At 35.4% G+C, this 19,354-nt stretch overlaps 1 protein-coding gene across 1 annotated transcript; it reads left to right on the top strand.

Annotated features, from left to right (window-relative positions):
- The first annotated feature begins 1,230 nt into the window (after positions 1 to 1,230).
- On the top strand, positions 1,231 to 19,069 carry mrps15 (mitochondrial ribosomal protein S15). Its single transcript, XM_079893760.1, has 8 exons — positions 1,231 to 1,695; positions 13,714 to 13,776; positions 15,254 to 15,329; positions 15,505 to 15,553; positions 15,703 to 15,787; positions 15,897 to 15,955; positions 18,487 to 18,678; positions 18,765 to 19,069. The coding sequence occupies exons 1-8, from the start codon at positions 1,542 to 1,544 to the stop codon at positions 18,855 to 18,857; spliced, it is 771 nt and encodes a 256-aa protein (XP_079749886.1). The 5' UTR covers positions 1,231 to 1,541; the 3' UTR covers positions 18,858 to 19,069.
- Positions 19,070 to 19,354: the final 285 nt, after the last annotated feature.

Raw genomic sequence — 19,354 nt, forward strand, 5'->3', positions numbered from 1 at the left:
ATTTTAAGATTAATGTCACTGTTACCAAGATTTTGTACAGGAAATATGTAGTCTATTATCCTTGAGCAAAAAGCTAAATGTCAACCTTGTTAGTTTTTTAAAGGCATCTATATCCATACAATTTATTAAGTGCACTTGAAGTCCTCAAGGCCTTTAAAAACATATAGGCACCCATTGTGTGGAATGATGTGAGAACGTTTTCCAAAAACATTCATCATTATCTTAATTTTATTATCATATCTCCAATGCCAAAATGTTCTCAAGGCTGTGGGTTAAATGACCAGTATCTGAGATAACATGTGCCAGACAGATCTGTTGACCTTCCCAAAACTGATATTAATGACATCAAAACATAGGCCTATCATTAAAAAGGCACAGGATGGTTTGACTTGTGATTAAATGTCAACTGAACTTTATAACAACTCTCCAGGTCTTGATATAATGGGATATGATACCACTCATGCCTAGTTTTGTGACATGAAATTTGTGACATGAAACTGTTTTACACCACAAGAGGGCAGCTGATGATGAGATATAATATCCCATATAGGCTTCATCTGAGCTGATAATAAAATCATTTGAATAATTATATTGTTTGCTTATTTTGGCTAAGGAATCACAAGTTTGTTTTCCTGAAATTTTTAGCTTCTGCCAAAGATTTGTTGTTCAAAAATTGACTAATGTTGTTGAGACAGATGTGCTTTTCATTACATATAGCACACGTACATCACGGAGACGTCTATTTGATGTGCGTGTTTACATCTGGAAGACGTATTTTTTAGAATGTTTGCTGTCAGATGTCAAATAGATGTTTAGAAAATGTCTTCAATATGTTTATGATTTAGAATGTAAAACTCAAATCTTAAAGAAGTCTATCAGATGTTAAACAGAATGCTTTCCAGATGAAGTGCTCTTTAACAGACATCTTGCAGACGTACGTGTGCTATCAGCTATCATGTATTGTCATGATAAAGCCTCTCCATCGTATCTATCTATAATATATTTTTGCTTTAGGGTCAAATGACCTCAGAAACATTACAAACAAATTTACTATCCAAACGATCATCTTCAGAAACGTGAACAAAGTTAAAATTAGAATAGAATAGAATTCTTAAATAAAATTTGAAGAGGCAATATACAGCAAGAAAGTAAATTAGGCTACAAAAGAACATAAGGTTGAAAAATTTGAACTTCTGTGAATGATCTATGAAAGGACAAGTGGGGTGTCCTGGCCTTCATGACATGAATAATAGTAATGATAGAACAGTAGGCTACAATCGGTGTTCTATTCTCTTTTTTATGTCATAAACAAAACGTATCTAGCCTACATAAACTCAGATGTTCACAATGCAATGTCATAGGAAGGAAACAAAGGCTACATCGATTCAATCGTCGCTCGATTGCTTGCATTTACATTAGATTTTCTGCGCAGATTACTAATGTCTGTTTAAAGATGGCGACTTACTTGAACTGAAGGGGCAAATGCGTTCTGCAAGAGCATATACAAACTTAAAGCGATTTATTTATATACGGGAATCATAATGGTTTTAAAAAACGTTTTTCGAACTACGGCGTTGGGCTTACAGACATGGAGTGTATTTTCAGGCGCGAGGCAGGCCAGTATTGCCGTGCCTGCCTTCAGGCAGTCTACATGCAGCTCTTTTTCGAACTGGACGTTAACCCGTAATTTTAAATGTAAGTATGTTTTTGACATCCGAGCTCCGAGTCAACGACTAATGCACTGCTTCAACATGCTGTCATAAATGCATTCATAAACACCTGAGAGACTGTTACAGTAATTTGGATATTAATTGGTAATCAATACTTATCTTCTTCTTCTTCTTTTTTTTTTTTTTTAAGTTTGACACATTATTAAGCATTTCATGATGCCACTTTGAGGTGGAGTTTTATTTATGTTTGCCAATATGGGTTTCAGTTACTATGGTTGTAATGTTTAATTTTGCACATTTTGGTTTAGTAACGTTTTATTGACAGCATATATGCAGTTCGAGTATTATCCTCTAGGGGGCTCTAAAATCTCAACCACTGCATTTTCTTATTAAAAAGGCATCACATCGTCGTCGTTTTGTCATATGACCTTGATGTTTAGTCGACTAAAAATGACAGAACGAAAAATAAATACATAAATAAATAAATAAAAGTAGAAATAAATAAATAAATGCAGAAATAATAGTGAAAATAAATACATTTTGGTAATATAAGTGGCTATTTCTGTATTTTTACATGTATTTATTTATTTATTTATGCATTTCTATATGTATTTATTTATGTATTTATACATTTATTTATATATTTATGTATTTATTTATTTATATATGCATTTATTTCTACATTTATTGCTGTACAGACTGCAATATTCATCTTTATGCCGATGATACAGTCATTTACTGTAGTAAACCTACCATCTCTGGGATAAACCTTTCTTTACAGCACGATTTCAATTCTGTACAGCAGTGGCTATTGGCTAATAAACTTCTCCTTAATAAATCAAAGTCCTACTCTTTATTGTTCCACAGAAAAGCCTTGGATATAGGTGAAAATAACCTTAAACTTTGTTTTCTCGACTCCTCTCCTTTAGAGTCAACTGAGACCTTTAAATATCTTGGTGTTTGGCTGGAAACTGATTTATCTTTTAAAACTCATGTACAAGCAATGACAAACAAACTCAATTCTCGTCTTAAAATACTTTATCAATCTGTAAACTGTTTTAATTTTCTGGTCAGGAAAAGAATAGTCTTAAAGCTGCTTCTGCCAATTTTGGACTATGCCGATATTATTTATCAGAACACTACTGCTTCTTGTTTGCATTCTATTGATGTGGTCTACAACAGTCTTTGCCGTTTTGTTCTCCGCTGTCCCTTTAGGACACACCATTGTATGTTGTACAGACAGTTGTCCTGGTTTGCTCCTTCTGCCAGGCGACAGTATCACTGGCTACAGTTTATTTTTAAAAGTTTTTACTTTAATTATCCAGTTTATCTCAAGCAACACTTAGTGCTTTATAATTCGCTATACAGCCTGCGACACAATGATCAGATCTTTTTTGTTGTTCCTAGAGTTAAAAGGCAGGTAGGGAAATATGCATTTTGTTTTAAGGCTCCTTATGATTGGAATAATCTTCCATTTTCTATCCGTTCTTTAACTTCACTTACAGCGTTTCAAAGGGGTCGCGGGGAACATCTTATGAACATTTGTCTTTGTTTCTAGTTTTGTTTGTTTGACCTTGGACTTCATTGGTCATGTGTTTACTATTTCTCATTTTTATGTCCTCATTTTTTATTTATTTATTATTGTTATTTGTGTTCCTCTTAGTCCTTGACCTTGTGTAATGCTAATCATGTGATTGTTTTTTTGTCATGTTACTTGTGGGGTTCGTGTTGGGTGGGGTGGGGTGGGGTTGAGCATTGTGAGCTGGTGTGTGTGTGTTGTTGTGTTTTGTTGTGCTGTCTTTGACCGTGATATTTGCTCTGCTGTTTTGGTTCTTTTTTGCTTTGATGTACTGGAGGACCCCCTCGAAAACGAGATGTTTCATCTCAAGGGGTTAATCCTCGCAATAAAGATATGTTAATAATAATAATAATAATAATTTATTTATTCCTACATTTATTTATTTCTGTATTTCCACATTTCTACATTTATTTATTTCTGTATTTCCACATTTCTACATTTATTTTTCCCTGCGCGTGTATGCTAATTGACCTATGGCTAAGCCACGCCCCCAAACGCGATGAGCCAATCACAGTACGCATGCTTCCACGTCCATTGCAATGCATTGCAGTTAGTCAGTTTTCATTCGTTTTTATGTTTTTTTCTTGTCATTTTGGCTTTTAAACAGCGTGTGTGTGTGTGATTTTTGGTTGGGTGATAGTTGTAGGTTACAGTTTGACAAGAGTTTACAGTTTGACAAAAGCACAATGTTGTGTTTTACACAAATGAAAGTAGGCTAAACACTTTGCAGTTTTAATTATGTCTTGTATGAACAAAATGGAGTATGTTTTTATGTTTCCACTGTTCGATCGCGCCCGCTCTCTGACACACACACACACACACTGACACACACACACACACACACACACACACACACACACTCCAGCATTGCAATCTTGACATCGCAGCCTGTTCATTATTCTGCGCTCACACCAAACGTGAATAGAGCGTCAAATTCGCGCGTATCGCGTCTAGTTCGACGCTTGAACATTTTGATTCCAAAGCGAATAGGACGCGTATAAAGCGAGCGTTTGAAGCGAAATAGCATCAAACTATAACGTTTACACTGTGAACTGTAAACCTTTGTCTGGAGCTGAAGCTTTTCATCGACCTTCTCAACAATAAAATGATTAATATAACCCTCCAATGCATATTTAAGGCCCTTTTGGTGACATCGAGATGATGTATATCAGGAAAAAATAAATGTAGAAATGTAGAAATACAGAAATAAATAAATGTAGAAATGTGGAAATACAGAAATAAATAAATGTAGAAATGTGGAAATACAGAAATAAATAAATGTAGAAATAAATAAATGTAGAGATAAATACATATATAAATAAATAAATAAATATATAAATACATAAATATATAAATAAATGTAGAAATACATAAATAAATACATATAGAAATGCATAAATAAATAAATAAATAAATACATGTAAAAATACAGAAATAGCCATTTATATTACCAAAATGTATTTATTTTCACTATTATTTCTGCATTTATTTATTTATTTCTACTTTTATTTATTTATTTATTTATTTTTCGTTCTGTCATTTTTAGTCCTTCATAACTTTTAAGCTTTAGATCTGTATCTTATAATACCTATCTAATTTCAGTTTGCTTCATTCATCGTTGCAAATAGCAAGCCTTGTTTTTTGGAAAAGGCTATTTTTACTTTACTAACTCATATAATCACTTTTTATATACCGTTTATGAGGCTAGTGATATAGGCTATCACTATTTATAAATAAATAAATAAAGCCATCTCTTGAGGGTCACGCTGGTGGTCATCAGCAGTCAAAAAAGACAGAAGACTATAACAGTAATGTTTTCTTTTCTTTTCTTTTTTAATCAAATGAATATAGGCTACTATATTTTAAGTTCAATGTATTTTTTTTTTAAATATTAATTTACCACGTGATGTAAAAGGCAACCAGGCAACCGTCTTCCACTTCACCAAGGTCCAGTTCCGTCACTCGTTTGCCTATTGTTGGCGCTTTCAACAGAGGACGGGTCATAGGCACTCTGATTGGTCTGCGGCTAAGCATCCCCATACGCAACATGTGTTGTGACACATTTCTCCTATAACAGTCATTAAACTTGTGCCACCTTCTGTTGGCTCAAACGGGGTAGCCTTCGTTGCCCTTGCCTTGTGCCTCAATGAGCCTTGGGAAGATATGTCGCCGGTTTGTCCCTCCTGGGACCACTGTTGTTAAATTCTCTTCACTGCTGACTGGGAGCAACCCACAAGCCTTGCCGTTTCAGAGATACTCTGACTCAGTCGCTTTGCCATAACAATTTGGCCCTTGTCAAAGTCACTCTGTACTTTATTCCTTCCCATTTCTCCTGCATCCAACATGTTGATTACGAGAACTGATTGTTTGCTATAAATCTACCCGGACCTTAATATGTGGCCTTGTCACGAGATGATCAATGATATTTGCTTTATCTGTGACTGGTCAATATGTTTTGGCTTGCTGTATATAGACAGGGTTGTGCATTCCCTAGTTCCTGACAGTGTTTTTAGACATAATTACCTACCCTTATTAGGTTTTCCATTTGGATAAAGACATTAAGACATTGTCAAAGACGGCTTAGAAATTTTCTATGTAGTTTCGTATTCACTATTCATTTCTTATGAGGGACCATTTTGACTGTGAAGAACAGAAGTGTGACTATTTGTTTATAACCATACAGCCTTTTCAAATCAAGTCCATTTTTGGTCTGTTTGTTGACTGTGTTCACATAGCAAGTGTCACAAAAGTCACCAAGTGTCATAAGTTCAAGTTCAATTTTGTTTATATAGCACATTTACAACAGCCACTAGGCTGACCAAAGTGAGTTACAGAACAACAAGATTAAAATATATAACATGCATAACAAAAAATAAAAATTAAGAGTGACAAAGCTAAGAGGAACCATAACAGAATTAGCAAAACAGTATCAGACTCAAATATAAATTAGTAAAACCAACCGAAAAAAAGAAAAAAAATCAATATAAGAAAACAGGTAGGTTTTTAAAAGAGACTTGAAAGCAGACAGATAAGGGGCCGTTCTAATCTCTAGAGGCAGGGTGTTCCAGAGTCGTGGCCCTGCCACCGCTAATGCGAAAGTGAGGGATATAAAGTGAGGGACTACCAGCAGAGCCCGGTCGCAGGATCTTAGGCCTCATAGCACTCAATGAAGTGAAATATATTTTAAAATTTCTAAAAAAAAAAAAAAAAAATCTGAAATGACTGAAGACCACCAGAGGGTAAATACAATAAAATAGTGACTAAGACAAAGAGAGTGAGGTGAGAAAAAGAGCAAAAGATGGTTGTCAAGTATGTGCGTGTGAGTACCGACATGACTAAGTGTGAATTGTCATCATGCCCAGCAATGTGTGAAAATAAATGGTTGTGGGTCTAATTTGATGTTGCAGACTTAGGGGGGCTGGTGTAAATTTGTTTTCTGAGTTATGGTTTGCATTCTCCCCCACATTAATATAATAATAATATTATCACAATCTGCTACTAAAACAACTGTTTCTCTTTTCTTAAAAAAAGCACTACTATTACTTGTATTGCATGTAATATTGAGTCATCCATATTATTGTTAGTAAATCACTACTCTTATTAGTGTACTTATTGGAGTGTCGTTTTAGTTTAGTGGGTTGTAGCGGTATACCTGTAAACATGTACGATTCACTCCGAGACTCAAAGGTCTTTACTGCAACTGGTTAAAATAAAAGTGTGTCTTAACTTGAAGTAATTATGACAGAAATATACAATTGTAATCAAAATTATTCAACCCCCATTACAAATCAGGTTTATTAGCAAAGGTTTTGAGACTTTCAGCTGTTTACAATGAACAATTCAAACAAAAGTAATTGGGAAAAAGCTCAACGCAACAAATGTTTCCAGTGGTTTCTCCAAAGTCACCTAAAACTGCCACTTTTAATGACTTCTGCAGTCTCAAAATTATTTAACCCTCTGAATAGAATCCCTCACAACAGCACAAATCTGCATAACAGGTGTTGTCTCAAGCACACCTGATGCAACTAATCAAGGGCATCATTAGTTGCACCAGGTGTGCTTGAGCTAGAACACATGAAATATCTGAACTGGCTAGGTTTGTTGAGTGTCACGTTTGACTGCATGTTAGAAATACGGCTAAGTCAAAAGAATGGTCCAAAAAGTTAAGAGAAGGTACCGTCGCCCTTCACAAACAAGGAACAGGATACAAAAAGATTGCAAAGGCACTAAATGTTCCTAGAGACACCATTGGAAGCATAGTTTTCAAGTTAAAAGTTAAAGGAACAGTTGTCACACTACCTAGATGGGGCAGAAAAAGGAAGCTATCAATGGCTCCAACCAGATTTCCGAGAAGACAGGTTCAGAAAAACCCTCAGCACTGAGGTTTCAGCTGCACAGTATAGAAAATCTGTTTCAGCTAGGGGTGTGCGATAATATCGTAATTGTTGTTTTAACAATATGCTATTTGACATTATCGAGTGTAGCATATCCCTCACAGACGCCCAGAAAGTGCATGCATACTCTATGTGATATAATCTTGTAGATTAGACTAGTGCGGGTGCACATTTAGAGTGCACACTTTCACTGCGTGATTTAGTCTTTATTTAAATAATTTAGTAATAAATATCACAAGACTTCAGTTTTTCTCCAAATATCAGCATGATAACAAATGTGATATTGATTTTATACAAGTTTAATAAACAAGAAGTTCATATGTTTTTGCACTATTTCCAATGAAAATTGTTCAAAACAAAGCCACACACTGGTGTTTCCTTACTGAGTGAATCAGCTTTTGAATGAATCAGTTGACTAGGATAGATTAAGATAGTCAAATGCCTCTTTACTTGAATGAATTAGCTGTTTTAATGAGTCGTTTGAATCTCAATGATTCGTTCATTAACAGTGACTTGCTGCCACCTACTGGAGGTTTCAATTTCACATTTAAAGTATATTTTCTTATTTTAAATAATTTAAAATATCAATATTCAATATTGCAAAGAGGAATTTTGTTGATACTGATTTCATTTGATTGGTAACAGCCCTATTGTGTCTTATTTTTATAATTGAATTTGATTAAATTTATGAAATTGACACAAAAGATGATGCATGCAATTAGGTTTAAAATGGCGTTATAAAGGTAAAAATGCCCATATTAGGTAAAAATCAATTGAAACATTGGAAAAAATAATTTCTATCACTGCTGTGAACTGACCACCACACAGAGTATGAAGAATATCAAACAATTTTAGGAGTCGGCTGTACACGACAGTCCTAAACCTGCCAAAGTACCAACACAATAAACACACTCAGCAAAATAGCATCTAATAATCGCAATTGAGAAAATCCCAGAAAATATAGAGAGATAATTTTTTGTCAATATCGCACACCCCTAGTTTCAGCACGCAAATCCAAGAATATTACTGAACGGGATGCCATTGCTCATGGAATGGGCTAAGATTCCTTTGAAACGCTGCCAGAAGCTGGTGTCTGGTTATACATCTCGTTTGCAGCAGGTCACAACAGCTAAAGGGTGTTCTACTCATTACAAAATTGCCATGAATAATTTTGAGACTGCAGAAGTTATTAAAAGTTGCATTTTCAATTGAATTTGGGGAAACCACTTGAAACATTTGTTGTGTTGAGCTATTTTAATTATTTTTGTTTAATTTGTTAATTGCAAACACCTGAAAGTCTGCAATGGGTTTGCAATGGGAGCTGAATAATTTCGATTACAACTGTATTACTATTGTACAATAGTACAAATGTACTTTTTAAAAATTAGAACAACAATAATATTATTAATAGTAATTATTTACAATAATAATGTTTAATTACATAATAATTAAACATTATTATTTAAGGAATATTTTTCGTCCATGTTTTAATTTAGTAAACCTCTGTTATGCAGCACTTTGCCAAAAAAAGGATAACATTTATTACATTTTCATTTGTTTACATTTTAAAACATTGATTAATTTTTTTGATTTATGCTTTCAATACCATCATTTTTGATAATATATTTGTATTCATTTTTATAGATTCTGAACAGAATTTCTGAATAAAATACATTTCATTGGACTTAATAATGAAATACATTTTATTATTCTTAAATGTTTAATATTACTATTAATAAAAAAAATACATTCTTGATTAAACATTCTTTTTGTTTATTGAAATTCGAAAAAACAAAACAAATGGTTTCAAGTTTGTTCTAATAATGCGTTTGTTCAACTAAAAAAAACTGTATTCATTAATTTAAGAGTCATTTTAACATGATGATAATAATAATAAATGTATTGTTTAATACTGTGAAACTGATATTATCATACCATATAAATCTCATACCGTTACGACCATGGTTATGTGCTAGTACTTGTTATTTGCTGACTTCTAGGTACTGGTAGTTGTCTCAAAAAGATTACATACTGTACACTTTACTGTACATCCTTTAAGGCAGCATGTATTGTGTAGGATGCCAGACGGCTTATGAAGTAGCCATATTATAGATCATGATCTATGTATCCATTGTAGGTTGTTACTATTAATTGTCCTTTTGCTGATGCTTTCTTGTTCAAAGTGACTGACAGTACGCTTAGTACAGGGAAAATCCCTCTGGAGTAAAGGGGGGTAAGGAGTGATTCATAAATTTTTCTTCTCCTCCTGTGATTTAAACCTACGTCATGTTACAGATTTAAATATTTAACTAATGAGACACACCACCCTGATACTCTTACACAATTTTAAAAATAATTTCTACATAATTAAAAAAATAAAATGCTGATCATTTGAACTTTCTATTCCTCTGATAATACAAAAGGTTTCTTGAGCACCAAATCAGGATATTAGAATGATTTCTGAAGGATCATGTGACACTGAAGACCGGAGTAATGATGCTGAAAATTCAGCTTTGATCACAGGAATAAATTACATTTTAAAATATATTAAAATAAAAAGTAATTTAAAACTGTAATAATATTTTACAATATTACTTTTTCTGCTGTATTTTTGATCAAATAAATGCAGCATTGAGCATAAGAGGCTTCTTACATGAGTAAAATCTTAACGACCCAAAACTTTTGAACGGTTATTGTAAGTTATTGATCAGATGCTTTTATCAAATCAGCTTGTAGTACAGGGAGAGTCCCTCAGTCAGAATGTGGTGGTAAGTTGTTCATGGCCCATTTTTTGTTGCTGTCAAAATGGCAACCTTCCGACCTGAGCTTTATGAGACAAGTTGCCACCCTTACGTTTTTACTTGCAGCTCAGTTCTTGCTCATGTTTTCTTGTTCTTGGGGTAAAAAATAATGTGTGGGGGAAAAGAGTTGAACTACTAGTTCCCGCAAGGCTTGTGAACTATGAAAGAGTGGGTGTATAGGTTTAAAAAGAAAAAAACGATGTATAAATGTATTTGCGATTTTCTTAAATGCTCACTTGCATAGTAATACAACAGCAGATGTCTTAAGCATCAGCAAAATGCTGACCAGTTTTCTGGAAGTCTTTTTCTAAGTAGGGGTAGGTGTACCTATTAAGGCCACCAAACTCTAAGTCTAGGTTTTTTTCATAGATATTGACAGCATATAAGAAAAATCATTTGTTAAAATGCTAGATTAATCTCTCATTTGAAAATGTATTAATTAGTTGATGTACATTTTAGAATATAAAATTAAGATAATTTAAGAATAAAGTCAGAAGTCTGGCATGGGCTTAATTACTTTTGCACCATTTAAGCCCGCATGTGTTCCAAGTAAGCCCACATTATCAATGATTCACAAAATCTAAAAATTAATTGTTTTTAAAGAAGTAAAACATCAATATATTTATTCAGTAACTAATTAAAAGAATAAAAAAGAATTAAAGAAGAATTAAAAAAATCCTTTTGCTATTTGATTAGAGCCCTGGGTGGGATGGGTCGGTGTTTGTGGCCGGTGGTCTGGAGCCTTAAGTTGGCTTGACTGGAGTTGTAGCTGGAGTCAAGCCAGAAGTTTGACCGGGTGTATCTCGGGAGCCAAGCCGAGTTGGGGCTCCATACTCTGGGCATAGGGGGGCCTCCTATTGGGCCCCCCACACCGGGAGTCTGGAGCCTTAAGTCAGCTTGGCTCCCGAGTTATACCTGGTCAAATGTGGAAGTTTAACCGAGTGTATATCGGGAAGGAAGCCGAGTTGGGGCTCCAGACTCTGGGGTTTCGGGGGGTCTCCTAGTGGGCCCCCCACACCAGGAGTATGCAGCCTTAGGTCGGCTTGACTCTGGAGTTATGCCCGATCAAAGTTCCACAGGAAGTGACCATATCTCGGGAAGAAAGCCGAGTTAGGGCTCAATACTCCCGGCATAGGGGGCCCACTGGGTGACCTCTCCATGCCCGGAGTCCAGAGCCCCAACTCAGCTTGGGTCCCGAGTCAAAGCTGGACAGGAAGTGGTGGTATCTCGGAGCCGGACGGTAACGGGCTCAGGACTGTGGGGAATGTAGGGTCCCTCTGGGACCTCTCCATGCCCAGAATCTCAAGCCTTAACTCGGCTTGGCTCCCGAAATATGCCGGTTATACATAACGGACTTTAGGACAAAATGGGCTCTATCTCATTTGAATGAATGTGTGTAATTTGTAGGCCTATCTAAATATAGTTGTAAATAAAGGTAGTAAGTAAGTTAAGTTTAGTAAGGTAAAAGCACACTCGTTACACACACAAAGAAATGTTATCATTAAACACTTTCAGAAAATTGATCAAAGTTTGCAATTAGAGGGATTCCTCATTGAAACACATAAGGTGGGCTTAAATGGTTCCACAGTGAGTAATGGTGAAGAAAGACAATGTTTTTCTTTTAAAAATGTAAGATATGTTTACAAATACATGCATAGAGCTTAAATACACTGTGGACTAAGTATCATAGTAATTTTCATTGTGCCCACATTGAGAAATGAACTTTTCATTCAAGGTTAGCTTGTGTTGGCTATAGTTTGCATGCATTTTGTGGCACTGTACCATTTAAGCCCATCTTAAAAAAAAAGTTACTTTATGAAAATAATGTTCTCTACAAAACAATTTATGATGTACATATTTGTAAATGAATGTAAAATGAATCACAAAACATTCATTGTTTGCAGTTCACATGCTTAATTCTCTGGCAGTCTAGGCTTTCTGCAAGGCTAATGGTTTGACCTAGAGATTAGCTTTGAACGCAAGCTAATAAAACTCATCTTTCCATTTAAAGGAAAATTATATAAAATGATAAAGTACTATTTGTTCATACACAAAAAACAATACATTTATCTCTTATTTGACATATCAATTTAGTTACCAAAGAAATAGCTGAAAATTGCAGAAATGTGTTGATTTCTGAAGGGTCCTGAAACACCAAAGTTTTGGGGTGACTTTGTGTGAGGTCCCCTGAGACAGCATGCACATGGGTGGGGCTAACTGAACATTGCCAAATGTGATTGGTATGCAATAAAAAATGCCAGGGAAGTAACAAATCACTGGATTGGTTAAAATAATGAGCAGCATAAAATATTATTTTCTCTTTTTTTTAATTTGACTTCAGAGTTGAAAGTGGGCTTAAAGGGTACATGGGCTTAATGGGTACACTTACCCATCAGAGATAACTAGGTCACTGGTTTAGCCATATTTCGCACATTTCCTTCAGATAACCAGTACGATACGTAATGGGATGGTTCACCTAACTCCTCCCACCACCCAAAAAAATGAAGATTCTTTTATTTACTCACCCTCATGTTGTTCCAAACCTGTATGACTTTTCTTCAATGGTAACCAAAACAGTTTAGTTACCAACATTCTACAAAATATCTTCATTTGTGTTCCACAGAAGAAAGTCATCCAGGTTTTAACAACATAAGGGTGAGTAAATAAATGATGACAGAATTTTTTATTTTTGAAACCATTTTTCAGTTTAACCTCAAATTTATTTGCTTAACATATTAATTAAATGTAAACTTCTGTCCCCAGTATCCAGTGTTTGACATTCTAAAGTTTAATGATATGACTATGCAACAGCTCAAAGTAAAAGGTGTAAAAACACTACAAATTTGTCTCAAGTTACCTGGCTGTGATGACAACTCTTTTTCATGACAGTCTCACAGACGTGTCTTTTCCTTGAGTGGGTGTGCGGGAAGGATGTGGCCAACCAAATCACCCCCACCCTTGGTGACACTTTATCACCATTGACGTGTCTCAAATAGTCTTTCTTGAGCTTCAGAGGAGAGTAAAAAGCTTTGTGACTTACAAATGCTTTTAAATGTCTCCTAACTAAAGGGGTTTGCATCATGAATAATTACAATTATTAAAGTAGACTATTAAACAGACACCAAATGAAAACAGTCTTCTCCTACATGGTTCATGTGTTTTTTTTTTAAAGAAATCTGTAGTTTCTGCATTTGTGCATTATTATTATTTTTTAGTAAGCAATTTTAAATTGACTTGGGCAATATATATGACTTTACGGTTTGTTTCAGGTGATGAAACCCTTCCAAACCAACCAGTGAGGCAGTATGCTCGGCCCTCTAGAAAGAAACAAGGTAAGAGAAAACAGTTGTGCCACTACACACCAAAAGCCAGATTTACTAACAGCTTGCGACAGTGCAAACCCTCTTACTAAAGACATGCAGTGAGAAATGAGCGTTGAAAAGACGTGGTCACAGTTGTTTTTGCGCCTGACCTTATTTCATATGCAATTGTAGGAGAGTATTTAAGTGAATCATGCAACTATATTTACTTTGTCAATTTAGTGGTATTTGCGCCATTATTTCATGCCCAAAAGCATGTCTTAACCGATTTTGCACATGACATGACCAGTAGATCACTTGCAGAACTTTCCTCTACCATTGACACTTTTATTAGATTGTGGCTCCACATTCATTTGTCGTTTAGTAAATCTGCCCCCAAGTGTAAAGGCCCAGTCACACCAAGGACGATAACTATGACGTGAGCAATAAAGATATCGTTCAAAAAAAAATTCTAAATATAAAAAAAATAGCAGAGTCCACAACTCAATTGTAATGAGAACAGCAAAGAGGAACAATATTGTTGGAATCACTTTCAGAAGAATTTTTTTGAGCTGATGAACAACAAAAACACACTGCTAATATCAGAATCCATCCTGCTTTAAAGGAGAACTCCGGTCAATTTTAACATTGAGCTCATTTTTTTGTAAATTTGGAGTGCTGTCAGTATAGAGAACAATGACAAAAATCAGTGTTGCCTACACCGTGTTATCCTCTTTTTAAAATTTGCACCCTGTTGACTTCAATGGGGCAAGTTTTAAACCTGCTTTTAGCCTCTTAACATCCTTGATGTGTCATTACAAGCGTCCAGCCATGTGAGTGATTCCTTCAGAGTGAACACGGTGAATCTGACTGCAGTAGTCGATTGTCGAGTTCACGCGCGTGATCATAGGTAACTAAACCTTTGCGCGTGAACTCGACAATCGACTACTGTGGACTTCGACCGAAAACTGGAAGTAAATACAGGTATGTGCGCTGGCTGAATTAACATCACTTTTATTCATATCTTTCACATCTACTGCAGTCAGATTCACCGTGTTCACTCTGAAGGAATCACTCAACATGGCTGGACGCTTGTAAGGACACATCAAGGATGTTAAGAGGCTAAAAGCAGGTTTAAAACTTGCCCCATTTAAGTCAACAGGGTGCAAATTTTAAAAAGAGGATAAGTAGGCACTAGGCAACACCGATTTTTGTCGTTGTTCTCTGTACTGACAGCACTCCAAATTTACAATCTCAATGTTAAAATTGGCCGGAGTTCTCCTTTAAGAGCTCGAACATTTACGGCAAAACTGCAGTGCATGCCTATAATAAACAGAAAGATATTGTGCGTTGGTGGTATGGACAATAATATAGTTATCGTTCTTAGTGTGAATGGACCTTAATACTGACGGGCCTTGAATTTTAAATTATGCAAGTCACTTTGATAACCTTCCAGTTTGATATCAGTTTTGATAGGACTCATTGGCTCTTTGCTTTATTTTCTTCCCAGAATTCCCAAGTCAGCTTCAAGACCTGCATCCATCCATGCTGAAGCATGAATATGCATCTGTCCCACTTGCACAATCGTATGGTTTTGTTTTTGTACTCTCCATTGTTGCATTAATCCGCTCATTATTGTATAAACACTGATTATATTATACCTTGTATATGATTGCATGTATAAAAAGTACATGATTACTTCAGACTTCCTTTATGTGCTTGAATGCAAAACGGTTGCAGTGTTATGTCATATCTTTGCAGGGTTGACGATGTGGTGAAGAAACTGCTTACGCTGGAGTTTGCAAATCATGTACGGGTTTTTATTTCCTTTTAGTTCTGTATTGAATATTTTCATATTTCAAAATATTAGGGAGTGGGACTACAAGGAACTATAAAAGGGTGTTAAATCAAATTTTAACTCGAATATCTGTGTCTCAAAATATATATTTCTTTTTTTAGAGTGAAAAACTGCGTTTGAAAGAGGAACAGCTCATTGCCAAGGTTCAGAGGGATGAGAATGACCGCAGCTCAACAGAAGTCAAGGGCAAGTTCTCTTTTTTCTTTCTTAAAACATTTGACAAACCACTGCTTTAACCAAACTGGAATCTCAGAACATGACTCAATCATGTGAAATGTCCTTGTTTGCGTTATAGTGGCGATTATGACAGCGCGTATTCGCAACTTCCAGGAGCACTTGCACAAACACCCCAAGGTAAACAAAATGCTTCAGTAGCGTGACTTTTTTCGGCCTTCAGTAAAGGTGTTAGAACATTTGTTCCCACTCCACTTGATTAACACCCACAGAGAAACAGGAAATCCTGTGCATATGCTCATGTGTTCAGTAGTAATCAAAGCATATATACTACCGTTTAAAAGATTGGGATGAGTATGATTTTATTTTGAAAGAAATGAATACATTTATTTAGCAAGGATACAATAAATTGATCAAAAGTTACATTAAATACTTATATTGTTCCAAAAATATATATATTTCAAATAAATGCTTTTGAATCTTTTATTCATCAAAGAATCCTTAAAAAAAGGGTTTCACAGTTTTCACAAAATGATTAAGCTGCACAACTTTTGTTGGGAAATTTTTTTTTGTTTGTTTTTGTTTTTGTTTTCTTTTTAATAAAGATAAAAATGATTTGGACTCTTTCTGGTTGTCTATTTTTAGTGAAAATGTTCATGCTTAAAGTGGTGAACTGCCCCTGTGGTTTAACTGTGGATTTGAGAGGAAATTACTTCATACCTCTGCCAAAAATCAACTTTTTACTGGGTGGTTAAACGTTATTGCAAATAAGCCTGAAATAAGGAAGTTAGTTGTGGAAGAAACTCTAGAATAATTTTTGGCTGATGTCAATTGATTTGATGATATGTATATATGTATGAATTATTGTATATGCTAGTTTATATGAATCATTTTAAACACATTTATATCATTAAGCATAGTTTTCTGTACCTAGTTCTGTTATTTAAAGTGTTCGTTCACCCAAAAATGAAAGTTCTCTCATCATTTACTCACCTTCATGTTGTCCCAAACCCATAATACTTTTGCTCATCTTCAAAGCAAAAATGAACATATTTTTAATATATTCTCATCATATTTGTCCATCCATTGAAAGTCCACACAACCAAAACTTAAATTAAAATCTGTTCATTATTAGAAGCGATCGTGTCTTCAAGCATTCAGAAGACTTGCATTAAACTGTTTGATTCATGAAAGTTTTGGTTGTGTGGACTTTCAATGGATGGACAAAAAATAAGAGAATATTAAAAATATCTTTATTTGAGCTCCAAAGATGAACGAAAGTCTTAGTTATTGGTTTGGAACAACATGAGGGTGAGTAATTAATGACAGAATTGGCATGGGTGAACTATGCCTTTAAGAAAATGTTGAAACAATTGATGCATCCCAATTCGCATACTATCCATCCTAAATAGTATTCGAAATTAGAATTAGTTTGTCCCAAATCGTAGTGTGTTGAAATGAGTATTCCCGAAGATACCAGGATGGTCTTCTAATTCCGGTTCGAATCTGAAGTGCAGATCCTTGCACACTCTAATGGCTAATAATGGACTAGGATTCAATTAGAACTACAAACACAAATAAAAAGTGCTTAAAACTACAAACATGGTGGATTTGCAAGAAGTTAAAGGGATACTCCACTTTTTTTGGAAATAGGCTCATTTTACAACTCCCCCAGAGTTAAACAGTTGAGTTTTACCGTTTTCAAATCCATTCAGCCGAACTCCGGGTCTGGTGGTCCCACTTTTAGCATAGCTTAGCATAGATCATTGAATCGGACAAGACCATTAGTGTCTCTCTCAAAAAAATGACCAAAGAGTTTCGATATTTTTCCTATTTAAAAATTGACTCTTCTGTAGTTACATCGTGTACTAAGACCGACGGAAAATGTAAAGTTGCTATTTTCTAGGCTGATATGGCTAGGAACTATACTCTCATTCCTGCGTAATAATCAAGAAACTTTGCTGCCGTACCATGAGTCCAGCAGGCGTAATGATATGACGCAGCGCCTGAAAATAGTCCCCAGCTCGGTAACTTCCAACGTGACCGGGACTAAGTTTGTCTAACCTATTAGACCTATTTTCAGGCGTTGCGTCATATCATTACGCCTGCTGGACTCATGGTACGGCAGCAAAGTTTCTTGATTATTACGCAGGAATGAGAGTATAGTTCCTAGCCATATCAGCCTAGAAAATCGCAACTTTACATTTTCCGTCGGTCTTAGTACACGATGTAACTACAGAAGAGTCAAGTTTTAAATAGGAAAAATATCGAAACTCTTTGGTCATTTTTTTGAGAGAGATGCTACTGGTCTTGTCCGATTCAATGATCTATGCTAAGCTATGCTAAAAGTGATACCGCCAGAACCGGAGATCGGCTGAATGGATTCGAAAACGGTAAAACTCAACAGTTTAACTCTGGGGGAGTTGTAAAATGAGCCTATTTCCAAAAAAAGTGGAGTATCCCTTTAAGTAGAGAGCTTTAGATAAAGGGGATTAATAATCAGTATCTAACCTAATGAAAAGGTATTTATTTAATGTTATCCAAATTATATTTCATCTGCAACAACATTGTGAAAAGATATGTTTGGTCATGTACTTCACAAAAACAGTACATACTTTTAAAGCATAGTATAAGTAGGCGAATTAGGATGCAGCAAATGAGTCAAATTAGTGTACAACAGCATCAGAACCTCTTTTGTCATATTACATTAGGATAAAGCCAACAAAAGATGGATGCTCATGACCATCGACAGCAGGAAGAAAAAGTTGAAGTTTCTGAGAAGGACCCGTTATGAATCCTTTGCGAAGGTGTGTCAAGAGCTCGGAATCACGTACACGTTCCCTCCTGAATACTATCGGCGGGTCACCCGACGTTGGCTTGCCAAAAAGGCCTTCTGCAATAAGGTAAGTTCTCAGCTCTTACTAAAATGTCCCAATGTTCTTTGTAGAGTTCGGGGTTTGTGTTTGACCTGTGGTTTTCTTCCTCTCAGGTCTTTAAAGCGGTCCAGAAACAAAAAGCAGAGCAGAGAGAGAAACAAAAAGCAACGGAGGCTAAAGAAAAGGTGCTAACATCCTCCAAATAACCACAAAGCCAGCCATGAACTGTGTGCTGTCAAGTTTAGAAGAACAATCTGATATGCCCTCCTTTGATTCATGAGACATTCAAAGAAAAACCAATCAGAAACATGATCTGCATCAAATTATCTGTATGCTGTCATTTATTTGTCAATGATAAAACATACTAATTTCTCTGAAGTCTATTATAGCTGCACCAAATAAAAGATCTTAAAATGTATTGTTTGGTTATCATTCCTCAAAGTACTGATGATTATATCAGAATAACTTCATAGAAATCCTTTGATGACATGTTAGTTTCGCACATTCAGGAGTTTTGGATCAGCAGCTGGTGAAGACGTGTGTCATATGCAAGACTGATGCATTGTGGTTGTGTGGCTAGTGCAAATGGTTTGGCTCCTCTCAGTTCCCTGAACTCTATAATTTTACAAGAAATGCATGACAATCAGGTGCATGATCTGAGGTCAAACTATCAATGCTTTACTCGTGTGAGATGATCCATTGA

Source organism: Squalius cephalus, assembly GCF_949319135.1.
Source record: "Squalius cephalus genome assembly, chromosome: 15".
Lineage (NCBI taxonomy): Eukaryota > Metazoa > Chordata > Actinopteri > Cypriniformes > Leuciscidae > Squalius > Squalius cephalus.

What these genes read in the sequence shown, in the direction of transcription:
- mrps15 (XM_079893760.1), top strand. Translation starts at nt 1,542, where the DNA reads ATGGTTTTAAAAAACGTTTTTCGAACTACGGCGTTGGGCTTACAGACA. An exon ending in TCTGTCCCACTTGCACAATC is followed by an intron (nt 15,330 to 15,504) that starts GTATGGTTTTGT and finishes ATATCTTTGCAG; the next exon opens with GGTTGACGATGTGGTGAAGA. An exon ending in AAAAGGCCTTCTGCAATAAG is followed by an intron (nt 18,679 to 18,764) that starts GTAAGTTCTCAG and finishes TCTTCCTCTCAG; the next exon opens with GTCTTTAAAGCGGTCCAGAA.